The following is a 12,516-nucleotide window of genomic DNA, read 5'->3' as shown; positions in this document are numbered from 1 at the left end:
TTGAGCGATACCGCACGAGGAAATTGTGCGTTAGCGCCAAGCGACGGATGCCAGACAATTATAGCGACGCTCGCCGTATTACCTGCGGAAGCGCTGCCGTAATAAAACATCAGAGTACAACGCAAGCATATGTAGGAAGGCTGTTCTTCGTCCATTGGAGGAACACGTGAAGGGAAGAGGTAGAGAGAAGAAAAACGTACGACGACGATGACGTTAATCTCGCAAGGCCTCGCAATGGAGCAAGGTACACTCGGATCATCATTGTTAAAGTCTCTAGGATGTTTTTGTTGAATCATTTGTATTGCAAAGATCCGCAAATAAAAGTCTATTCTGCTTACAGCGAGACAATCGATAACTTCACAGGGGTGGAGGAGGGGAAAAACAATGAGCACTATTTTGATAATTAAAAGATTAAGCGGTGAAAAAGTTTGACTATAAATTAACATACATAAAAATGATTTTATTTAGTTTTCAAAAAAATGATTTTATTCACCCCGAAACACCGGTGTTCGCCATCATCCACCCGCATAGTCCTAGCCAAAGTTAAATCTCTAATTATCATTGCATATATATCATTGTTGTCATCACGTATCCACCGGCTGCACGTACAGAGGGTTTCTGCCGATCCAAAGCCTTCAACGCCAATGGGCACACCTTGAATTGCCATGGCGACGTCGTGGCGACCTCTTTAATGTTTCGGCTACTGGTGATCTGGCCGTTGGGCTTCCGTTTACGACTGCAGAATCCAGTTCGCGCGAAATCTTCACTGGGACCGTATAAGAACTTACGTGCATATACTGCCGCCACGCCAAGACCTGGCTACGTTCAAGGCCTGCTAGAGTAGATGCGATACGATAGGCTAAACAGGTAAAATTAAAGCACAAGCTACATATTTCTGTTCCCTAAAAAGGTAAAATTCGAATACAAGTTTTCTGCAATATGGCGCTGTCAAGACTGATTCCGTCAGGGGACAGTGTTGGACTGTACTGTAGCTCGTGTGCCGGTGCATCAGAAATTCAGAAGTGGTAGTCTTTCACTACAGCGCTTGTAGACTGGATCCGTCCCTTAATGGTCTAACATGCAGGAGCAGTAGTGTCTACAAGCTGCGTTCCCTTTCAATGAAAGCAGATAGTACCGAGTTGGACCAGTACGGCGTGATGTGATGGGATTTGTAGAACGAGCATAGGCCCGTTCCTGAAGTGGGAGGCTGGACATTGAGCTATTTGTAGCTCTGTAATCTTATGACCTTAAGGTTTCCTCTCCGCAACAACTAATCATATGCATTGCTAAGATGTACTAGGCCGGGCATTAAGCTATTTGGAGTACTACACTTGTATTTTAGTTTAGTTATATACTATACATGTGGACATTGCACTTACATCTACTAGGCCGGTCTGCATCAAATTGTGGGAGACGTGCCACTTGGGTGATCTTTGACATACGTTTAGGAGGCAAGATCTGTTTTGGACTGTGGAGTGATAGCCACCATTACCACTCGTTTAGTTTGTAGTAAATTGTTTTGTTTAGCATTGCTCGATTCCATATATTTGGCTAAATGCTCCTTTCTGTCTTTCTTTTTTTCTTCCTGAAATTAAGTTTTGAGGTGAAAGCATCCCTTTAAATTAGAGCATCAACAAAAGCGCAACATCATGATTTCAACTGGCTCTTCATTCTGCCGCCTATGACAATTGTTGATGTAGAGAGAGAAAAAGATTAATAGAATTGCTTCTACTTTTTGTCAAGAGTTAGACTATGCAAATATGAAATATCAATAGTGGGCATCATTGTTTTTTACACCGTCACGGATAGTTCTAATTTCCCATGTAGAGTTTGCTCAAGACGCAACCATTGTACAAGTTGATTGAAGAGTACTGAACTCTCTCTTGATACACGTCTTTGGGAAATTGATTTTGTAATGCAAATTGGTAGTGGGGACTGGGGAGGGACGTGATTGCACGTTTTGGGTATTAATTTTGGAGGACGAATTAAACGACAAATAGAGCTTTAAAGAAAAAAAAATCGATCCATATACGATTGAGGACCTACTGTAGTTAGTAACTACTCCCTCCGATGCTAAATTGTTGTCGAAATATTACATATATCTAGACACATTTTACAAATAGATACATTCATATTTGGGCAAATTTAAGTCAAGAATTTAGAATCAGAGGGAGTACCAGTAAATACTACCAGCAAGACACTCCTAAATGGATACGGAGTATTTTCTTAGAAACAATATACTACCAGGCGCGTATTCAACTAGCCAAAGCGTACTGACTCAATACACTTAAACTCCCATCCGAAACATGCATGCACCATCAGCAAAACAAACAACAAGTTCCGTAACAGTAGGCAGCAAAAAGAAACTAAGCAAGTGCCAAACCTGAAAGCGATCCACGGGTGGTCACAGTAGGCCAATAATAACAAATTAACGGAACGGCCTGCTGACAAAGGAGGGGTAATCAAACAAGTCGATCTGCGCGCAGCAGACGCATAACAATCTGCTGACATCTTTCGCAACCATAACAAATTATAAGTAAGTAGTAACAAACCACACTTATATCATGCTTTTAGTCCCCTTCGATGGCACCACCGCACCTGAAAAGGAAGCGATCAGATCCAGGGCTAGCTTAGTCGTTGTAGTCGCGGTTCCGCTTCCCCGTGCCGCGAAACGGCATCATCCACGAGCTCAGCTGACGCGCCGACCCGGAGCACAGCACGGCGGGGTCCTGACCACGGTGTTGCCGTTGCTGCTTCTGCTTATGCTGATGCTCGGCCTGCTTGTCTGTCGCCACGAGCCAGCGGCTGGACGAGGAGACCTGGACCGGGGACAGCACGGCCGGCCGCCACCACGCCTTGCCGACGGCCAGCCTACGGAACATGTCGGCCACGAAGCCACCGATCTTGACACGCTTGAACCTGTACCGCTTCTTGCCACCCTTAGCCTTGTTGTTGGTCCCGCCGCTCTTGGCCTTGGCACGATCACGAGAGGCTGCCGCGGCCTTCACCTTGGCGCCGCCGGGGCCGGCGCAGTGCCGGTCCAGCAGGTAGGACGGGGGCGGGGTGATGGCCGGGAGCGCGCAGCCCGGGTGCATCCGGGACGCGTCGTCCCGGGGCGTGCCGGGCTGCGTCTCCCAGACGAACGGCACCGAGCCAGGCTCCGCCCAGTAGTAGCGGAACGACGGGTTGGCCGCGGAGCTCTCCTTGGTGAGGAGCCGCTCGTAGAACTTGCCGCCCTGCTTGATCCGGAGCGGGCTCTGCGGCATCATGCCACGGAGCGGGCTCTGCGGCCGCGGCGCCGGCTGCTCTCCGGCGTTTGGAGGAGGCATCGGTCTCTCTACTTACTCTGCTTCTGGTCTACCGGGGATTATTGGTCTCTGCTCGTGTAGTGCATTCGTGTTGTAGTTCTTCTGCACACTTGCTGGGAGTATGTAGAGGATAGTGGAAAGGACGCAACGTCCTATGTAACGGCTTCGGCTTCAGCTTCAGCTTCAGCTTCCATGAACTTTGCATTGCTTGGTGCATAGTTTGGTTGGCGGTCACTTTTCGTACTTACGCACGTACGCCTGCTATTTAATTGGAGCGCCACATGTCGAGACCACTGCACGATGGACCGGCGTACTTGCAGAATGGACTCCGTTTCGCTACCTAGTCCTCAATACTGCCACACGCTCTTCGTCCGTCCGTCGTTTCTGGCAAAAGGAAGCACACATTATCTGTCGCGTAAGTGCTGTCAAAACAGCTCCAATTTCGGCACTTTGATATAAGCCCGTGTTTACAATTCCGGATTCCCCCTCCATTCGACACATGGCGAGGTCTAATTCGTGAATTTCAGTTCACGCGCGCGTATTATATCTATAAATATGAGCACCCTGAATTTAAAGCTTTGTGGATAGAGACATTGTCATACGACTATGCCGCCCATTAAAAGGTGCTTTTTCTAGATAGCTAACAACGTCTGCCATACGGTTTTAAAAGGTGGTTCTTGATTGTTGTTTTATACTACTAGTACACAAATGGCTATATTATCTGGTATTTTAGTGTGCATGCTGTTCTCTAACAAGTTATACACCGCATGCATGTGGTGTATTTTCTCAAATACACACGCAACTATCTGTGCGTTTAAATTGCGCTAGCATGGCAGTTTCCTTTCTATTTATATATCCTGTAGAAATAGATGAAGCCGACAACTCAACCGAAATACTCCTATCAAGTACTGTACTGTAATAGGGTCATCGTAAAGAAAAGAAACAGAGTTGGAGTATATATCAGTAGAAGCCAAGTCAGCAACTTGTTAACTATTGACGCAGTAGTAGTATACTCATAAAAGATAATATGAGTATTAGTTTTGGTTAAATTACATTGACAGACAATTGTGTCGGTTTGCAGGTTCCAATCATAAAAATATTTATTGAAAGTGCAGGCGGGGAGGATATCATTGTTTTCCAGGTATTTCAAACTGCATTGCAAGTTTATAACGGTCAGACTTCGCTAGAATTCCCCTTTGCATAAGTAGAGTATTCGAAAGTCTGCGTCATGTTCGGGGTTCGATACAAAATGTATAGCTGACAGCCTGCCACGGATTAGAACAGTAATGCCTCACCTTACGGCTATCATTTCTATTCTCTTTGCATGGACCTGATCAGCTGAAAACGATTAATGTGATTGTTCATCATTGCTTGACAAGTTCTGGACGTAGATGGCACAGTGAGGTGTGCGAGAGGGAAATGGAGACACCGGATGGGAAGTTAATGCACAGTGTTGGTCTTCTTAATTCCCTTGCTAAACAAACTCGACATTTTTTTTTCATTTGGTTTGAGGCGAAGAAAGTTCCATTCTGTTTATATTTTCTAATGAGTAAAATACACCGCTAGTCCATGAACTCGGCAAACATGAACACTTTAGTCCACAAACTCAAAAAATACACACTTAAACTCCTAAACTGGAACTACTGTGTCAATTTAGTCCAAAAACGGTTTGGCGAGGCTTAAATGCGCCATGTGACCACCACGTCGGGTTCGGCGACCCCTTCACCGACGTACTCTCGTCAACATTGAGCGTTGTGGACTTGATAACAACCTTAGGCGACGCGGCGGCGGCAACGACGTGGTTCTCAGGCCCCAGGATCCTGTATGGGCGCGGCCGCCTTGCCCCTCGTGGGCGGTTCAGGCATGGTGATTTTGCAAAAAAAAAATCCTAAGAAAATCTAGCAGCAGCCCGCAGTCCTGGCCAAAGCCGACGTGGTGGCGACATGGCGTGTTTAAACCTCGCCGGACTGTTTTTGGACTAAAGTGACACAGTAGTCTCAGTTTAAGGGTTTAAGTGTGCGTTTTCCGAGTTCGTGTACTAAAGTGTTCATTTTTGCCGAGTTCATGAAGTGTATTTTACTCTTTTCTAATAATTTTCGTCTTGCTCAATCCTTAGCCCCCTTCGTATGCTCCATACGGGTTGCGGGTTTGCGGTATGGCATTTTCTCCGTTCCTAAGTATAAGAAGTCAAGTTTAAGATCTACAAATATCAGATGAATATACTTTGAAAACAATGTAATAAAGCTAATTTGGAGTTCTAGATGTTGGTAGATTTGTTTTATAAAATTGACCAAACTTGAAAAATTGAGTTATGACAAAATTAAGATTTATTGTATTTAGTAACAGAGGTAGTAATAGAGATCTGTATATGCCAAGCTCACGCCGCACGGGCTGCCTATCCATGGTCGTTTTCAACCTCGGGGCAGTGACGATGAATAACGAGGCAGAGTCGATGCAAGGAGCACTGTAGGCCAAGCTGAGACCTATGATCTCATCAGAGATATGGTGGTTGTGATTCTGAACGAGGTCATGGCTGCTCCCCTCAGCAAAAAGAAAAACAATTCATGACACCGTTGCAGTAAAGAACGAATGTGGTCAGAAAGATCAGAAACTAAAAAAAAGAAATATCAGCATAGACAATTTTATGTTCACAAAAGAATTCATCCATCTGGATACCCAAGAAAAGAGGCAAAAACAGTGTCTGTCTAAATAGAAAATTTTATTTACCAGCCAGCCATACTCAGAATTTTACTGACCGTCTAAATACAAAAGAAATATTTCTAAAATATGCCATAACTATAAATTGCTTGCCAACCAGAAAAGAAGAGAGCATTCTAACTTCATACGCAAGAAAATTCAGAAAATAACCATAACAAGCATCAAGTGATATACTTAGCATGAAGTACTCTCAACAGTCATACAAAAGCCATCACGGTTTGACAATAATCATCATACAACAGTAGACATTGACTAAGACCGTTGCACAATCTCCCAGCTGAACCATTCCACCAAACAAGTATCTTGAAAATGGGATAGCAAAATGATTATCAAGCTGATATGCCCAGCTATATAGTAGCACCAGAATCAGAAGATGGCCTTGAAAAGGTCATACCTTTGCAGGTGCATTCCCCTTTGCATCTACAATCTGTTTGTCCTGGCAGCTCCATTCTTCTCCTAGATAACTCCAGATTTCTCCTTTCCTGCTCCTATTCTGGTAACATAGTGATGGCACAAAAGGTTGCTTTGAAGTGCTATGTTGGGAGCTCCAAGACAAAGAGATAGCCATAGCTGTCAATGTCTTGTGTGTACCACCTGTTGGGAACTCATATCATCACTACTGAACCAGACCTCTTTTGCATAAAAAATGCTGAACCAGACCTCATTTTTCAATTGTTCATTCCTTGAACCAAAAGTAGAAGACAATGCAGGGCCCAAACATAAACAAAGGAACGAATAACATACTGTACTATAAAAAAAAGCAACCTGTTCGAGAAAAAAAAAATGCAACCTGGCACAACTGTATCAACCTCACGATGGTGTGATCCTCCAGCCAGTTCTCTGTTGAAATCTTGAAGACCTCAGAGAATACAGTTCAAATTTCTAGCCGTGTTATGATGCACTCTTTGCATTTTGCTCGCCATGGGCACGACGGAGCGAATGCACATCTTGCAGTTTGCTCGCCATAGGCACTATGGAGCGGCCAACACCATCGATTAGCAGCATGGGAGTACAAGGATCAAGAGCATCTATGAGGAGAAATAATCATACAAGACCGCATGTTTTTCATCAAAAATCAAACTTAACAAAACCTGTCTGAAAATCTACAGGGCCATCTATAACGAACTATGATCAAATCCCCCGGACATGATTCCACCACCAAAATTGCAGCCCTCTCCAGCAGTCCAACCCAAGAAACCGTGCATGCCTCCCCTGAAAAAGAGGAAAGGAAAGTGCTCATGTCCCCATTAGCGACTCTTCAATACCCGGCTGAGATCCCCACCTGCTATTGTTTGTAGCCGGGTGTACACAGTTCACTCTTCAGCCGCGGGCACAGATTTGCCTTCGACGGCCATGAGCTGCTTCAGATGCCAATGGCTTGTCCAGTGGGTAAGGCGGGTCTGTCTGCTTTGGCCGCAAAAGACTACATGGGCTGCCGCGGGCACCGCAAGTGCACATAAGTGGCACTGCGCCACAAGTCCACATGCACATAGATATTTCAAAAGAGAAAATTCAAAGATCAATGCACTATTTCCATACAAATAAGTCTGCACATTTGCAATCCAGAGATCAATCAGACTTATGCTAACTAACACTATCCTAATGGGACTAGGTCTTAAACAAACCCCAGTTGAATCCATGCAAGCTATATATATTGATTGTTCACAAAGAAGTCATACATACCATAACAAACTGTTTGTTGAATGATTCCACTGTAGTTACTACCAATGGAGCCAACACAAGACCCTGGTACACAATCTGCAGCTAGTTAGTCTGAACAGCTAAGAAACAGTAAACCCAACAACGGCTGAACTACTTTGCCCTCTGCTCGAAACTGAAGCCCGTTGAACAAAGAAAGACACAGCAAGCACAGAAAAAATCCGGACTAGCATTAAAATGCAGGGGATCCTTTCAATTCACTTGATCAAATTATGGCAAAGCTCTAAGGATGTGCGACTAGCATAACCCTTACCCAACTTTGGACTTTTTGTTATTTGATATACATGCAGCGCCATGAGGATTTTTTTTTGTCATCTCCAGTTAGGCTTTTATGGTTCTGAACTGATTTCTTAAGCAGCCACAAGAAAAGAAGCTACTCCCTCCGATCCATATTAATTGTCTCAAATTTGCCCAAATATGGATGTATCTATGCCTAAAGAGCGTCTAGATACATGTAATATTTCGACAACTAATATGGATCGGAGGGAGTACAAAAAGTTTATCACTCTACTGGTAAATCAAATTAAATGTAGATGAATTATGTTAATAAGGATTGACTCGTTTTCCCTTTTACGTATCATCTCATATATGTTCTGGAATGAAAAAAAAAATTATCTTTTCAACTTGATTAATCAAAAAGTAGGTAGCATTAATTGATTTTCAGTCATCTCATTGTTGTTACATGCATGGTATGGTTAATTGATTCAGCCTGCCCATATGATCAGTATCATTAGCGGCACTTCACCGATCTTGTTAAGTTCAGCATTCAATTCAGAGATAACAACTTGACCATGAGGGACTGAGGGCACCCAGTGTACATACTATCCTGATAGATAACTATGGCAGCTGGGGTTGTGTTTCTGGAGTACAATTTAGATGACATCAAAGGTAAAGTATGCTTCAGAACCGACAGACCCTGTTAGAAGTGGTTCAAGTCTCAGTTTTCAGAAATGTTCCAGCTAAGAAAGAAGTCTTCAGACCTGTCAGCGACACGAATACTACTCTTCCAGTAATGAATGTCGTTTTAAAATCTTCCGATCAATCAGTAGACTTGAACACAGCTAAAGATTCGCTTTAAGTTTAGCACATACGTAAATATGGACACTGATTCCTGAAACATGCAATCTTGAGCAACCATGCAGTCACAGTTTTGAGATTTTTTTTATAAAGATAATATGACAACAAAACAGAGAATGACTAAAGAATGGTGTTACGCATGTTTATGCATATTCCAAACCTAAAGCAGAAATGAAATGAAACCAAACCTGAAGCGGTAAGCATACTTGTAGCTACTCTAAAGCAAATCATCATAGCTTTTTATCATATGAAAATGGAGCCAAATTTTCTTGCAGAATTAGTACAGTAATATGCTCTGAATTAACTCATGACAGGTTTACCTGTACAAGGCATTAGTAATATGCTCCTGTACTCATACCTTTGTAAGATATAACATATAGGTTAGTTTACCCAGCGCGAAAGATCCAGTTTACCCAAATTCCAGAATTTCAAGCAAAATAACTCCTCAACTGTCTCTAAAGCTATTTTTAATTTCAAGTAACTGTACTCTTATCCAAACAAGTAACTGCATCTAAAGCTATTTTTAATTTCGAGAATGAATCATTCTCAAAAACTAAAGCATGAACATGCCAGGTACCAAGATAATTTATTTAGGCGAATAGGGAACCAAAGAAACTAGGACCCTTCCAAATGCCAGTCATTAGAAACTTACATAACTCACAGTGCTGGTCAATGGTAATTTTGTTTCCAACATTCTGGAACATAATCAAGAATTATTTTTCCTATAGTTTGCAAAACTGAATTACTGAACTACATATTCACTTGTGCGATGCACGCAAGCTTTACAGTTCAGGAGGAACTAGGACCATGTAAAGAAAAGAGGGGGAAAGGCATATATAAGTAATAGTTGACAAAAACATATGAAATTAACGGGAAAGGTTACAAATGATGTACTTTTACCCGGCAGCATGTATATCTGGCTGTTTTTTTTTGACTGAATACAGTAGGAGCGGCTCCTACTGTGGTATATCTGGCTGTTTCAAAACCATTCTGTGCTGGCAATGGCGGTTCCTGCAAGTCCTGCTGTTCTTATTGCACTACAGATGGATGCAGCTGATCCTGTCTTTCTTGTTGTTGCAATGGTGGTATAAGCTGATCATGTGGCTCCTGTGTTGGCAGTGCTGACTGGTTCTGATCCCCCTGCCATACCCATACAATATCTTTGAGCGCTGGCCTTACTTCCTCTTTAACCAGCTTTTGATACTCCATAGTGTCTCCATTGATCTTTCTCAATTCAACTAAGAGAAACGAAGGGGCTACCTCAAAAATCTCTGCATCAAGCTCAAGAAAACCCTTCCTTCCTTCCTTTGGAGCTGCCAATTTCAAGACTCCATTTTCTTTCTTCTTAACTTTTAGCTTCAAGCGTTTAGCCAGTTCCTTCAACTTTGAAAGTACTGTTGTTACAGGCTGTCTAGTGGTAAATCGTTCTTCTCTGCGACCATACTCATCCTCAAAGAATCCAGAGAGATTAAACCCTGTTGAGAGAGAGATTATGTCAAATGCATTAAGGTTTGGGAGGCTTAACGACACTTGATTCCCCTCAGAAGTGCTGCATTCTGTCAAACCTGAGGTTGCCGTTTCACCTGAAAAGGTATTGGGTGTTGATTCAGGCTCATGCTTCTTTGCATTTACATCCACTGGTCCTTTGTACCAAGCACTTCTCTTTATCCTTGAGATAGAAATCCTAGTAGTGGGATCTGGATCAAGGATTTTATGTAGAAGCTCCTTCAGCTCAGCTGATAAATACCGAGGGCATCTAAAGTCCGCTTTGGAAATCTTTCTATACATCTCTATCAGATTCGCTTCATGGAAAGGAAGGTAACCAGCCACAAGCACAAATAGAATTACTCCACTAGACCATATATCTGCTTTTGCACCATCATAGCCTTTCCTGCTAAGCACTTCAGGGGCAACATAAGCTGGAGTTCCACATGTAGTGTGGAGAAGACCATCCTGCCTCTTAGACCCAGCCAGGGCACTCAAACCAAAATCTGAGACTTTAAGGTTTTCGTTCTCATCCAGAAGTAGGTTTTCAGGCTTCAAGTCACGGTGATAAACACCCCGGCTGTGGCAATAGTCAACAGCGCTGATCAATTGGTGGAAATACCTCCTTGCAGCATCCTCACTAAGCTTCCCCCCTTTTGCTATTTTGTTGAAAAGCTCACCACCTTTAGCATACTCTAAAACAAAATAAATCCTGCTCTTGGTAGCCATAACCTCAAAAAGCTGCAGGACGTTCGGATGCTTCACCAATCTCATTATTGAAATCTCCCTCTTTATCTGTTCCATAAGCCCAACCTTTGTGACCCTGTCCTTGTTGATCATCTTAATGGCAACAGCTTGGCCGGTTCTAAGATTTCGTGCATAATACACCTTCGCAAAAGTTCCTTGTCCCAACTGTTTTCCGATTTCATAACGGCCCATCAAGATAGTCCTCCTCTCATCCATCATATCAAGATATGTGAATGGATTAAAACGAATGAACACTCCAGTTATATAACAGCATATAGAGTGTCCACCTAATGACTGGACCAGATGCTAGTTGTTTTCGCAAAGATTGTGTTCTACAAAGTAACAACCCCTCGATCTACTGTGCTTCACACCGCAGAGCTGAGGAACAGTCTCACTCTCAGTGTGCAGCACACTGTCATGACAACCCCACAATATGAGCTTGAACAAAGATCCGATCTCTTCTGCTCGAAATAAGAACTTGTTGGTGCGCAAGCACATCTTTCTGCATTCCCAAGTCTTCTATCGATCAACAACTGTCAGATGGACTAAATTAGAACACATACATGTAATGCAGAATGGGATTGACCAAATTGATAAATAAAAACAAATTCAGCTGTCTTGGAGAAAAATAGGGGAAAATCTTCGTTGACAGGCAAACAAGTGCAGCCAACACATCGCTGAAATCAGAGAAAGGGGCAGAGCTACAGCGCTACAAGGGTGTACATACCCACTAGTTTTGGCAAACAGAATTGATTATGCATGTATAATACACAGATATGCTACTATAGGATACGTTCAACAAAAAATCGAAAAAGATTTTCCGCTTCAAAAAAAAATCGATAAGGATTTCTACCAAGCAGCCGACTCCTTATTCTCTAGCTCCATCCTCGTTTTCTACCCCAAATTCCAATTCATTCGTGCCAGCGGCCAGTATGCAAGTGGACAACTGGCTCCTATTCGATCGATGCTCCCCAATCGGGAATCAATCAGAGGCAGTACTGAAATGAACTTGCGTTCTACTCTGGTGACCGCCGCCGCTGCGCAACCGGCCAATTTTGGGGCTAATCGCTGGATAAAAAAACCTCATACCTGAAAACCCAAATTCGACTGCGGAGTGCGGACGGGGTGGAAGGAACTCCGCGAGGAAGAATGGGAACGGCGATGGCGGCGACGCGCGTTAGGCCGACGCGTCGGCAGTGATGCTAGGGGCACGGCGACGGCTGTAGCCTTTCTTTTAGATGGCGGCGGCTGCAGGTGGGTGGTTTTCTTATTTTCCTTTTGAGCGATGAGCGAAGCTGGTCGGTGGCGTGCACCCAAAAATTGTCGACGTCTCTTGAGTCTTGACGGCTGAAACTCCTCTGAAACAAATCGCTAACCCAACTGAGGGGAACGTGCTGTGGTGTGGTGACGTGAGGGGCTTAACTGAGCACGCTCGTCCAGCTATTTTGGCCCGCTCGGTAGG

The 12,516-nt window shown here is 43.6% G+C and overlaps 2 protein-coding genes across 12 annotated transcripts; both read right to left on the bottom strand.

Annotated features, from left to right (window-relative positions):
• Positions 1 to 2,274: 2,274 nt before the first annotated feature.
• LOC100840111 lies at positions 2,275 to 3,634 on the bottom strand. The gene has a single exon (XM_003567188.4). The coding sequence runs from the start codon at positions 3,327 to 3,329 to the stop codon at positions 2,631 to 2,633; it is 699 nt and encodes a 232-aa protein (XP_003567236.1). The 5' UTR covers positions 3,330 to 3,634; the 3' UTR covers positions 2,275 to 2,630.
• A 2,517-nt stretch (positions 3,635 to 6,151) lies between these two features.
• Positions 6,152 to 12,429, bottom strand: LOC100839810 (CBL-interacting protein kinase 11). Of its 11 annotated transcripts, none has more exons than XR_002963136.1 (4): positions 12,144 to 12,429; positions 9,717 to 11,587; positions 7,710 to 7,772; positions 6,152 to 6,620 (listed from the first exon to the last, which is right to left on the bottom strand). XR_002963136.1 is itself a non-coding variant. In XM_024458979.1 (4 exons), exons 1-4 carry the CDS (start codon positions 9,730 to 9,732, stop codon positions 6,224 to 6,226), a joined length of 384 nt encoding a protein of 127 aa, XP_024314747.1. In that variant the 5' UTR covers positions 9,733 to 9,856; the 3' UTR covers positions 6,152 to 6,223. The 11 variants fall into 11 exon arrangements, 2 of the variants coding, with proteins under 2 accessions (XP_024314747.1, XP_014754782.1); XM_024458979.1 differs by lacking the exon at positions 12,144 to 12,429 and having other exon boundaries at positions 6,152 to 6,328; positions 6,421 to 6,620; positions 9,717 to 9,856; XR_001406249.2 differs by having other exon boundaries at positions 6,164 to 7,492.
• Positions 12,430 to 12,516: the final 87 nt, after the last annotated feature.

This window comes from Brachypodium distachyon, chromosome 2, assembly GCF_000005505.3.
Source record: "Brachypodium distachyon strain Bd21 chromosome 2, Brachypodium_distachyon_v3.0, whole genome shotgun sequence".
Classification (NCBI taxonomy): Eukaryota; Viridiplantae; Streptophyta; class Magnoliopsida; order Poales; family Poaceae; genus Brachypodium; species Brachypodium distachyon.
This window is presented reverse-complemented; position numbering and strand designations above follow the sequence as displayed.

Bases quoted from the DNA above. Each gene is read 5' to 3' on its own strand.
- LOC100840111 (XM_003567188.4), bottom strand. From the start codon at position 3,329: ATGCCTCCTCCAAACGCCGGAGAGCAGCCGGCGCCGCGGCCGCAGAGC.
- LOC100839810 (XM_014899296.2), bottom strand. From the start codon at position 11,273: ATGATGGATGAGAGGAGGACTATCTTGATGGGCCGTTATGAAATCGGA.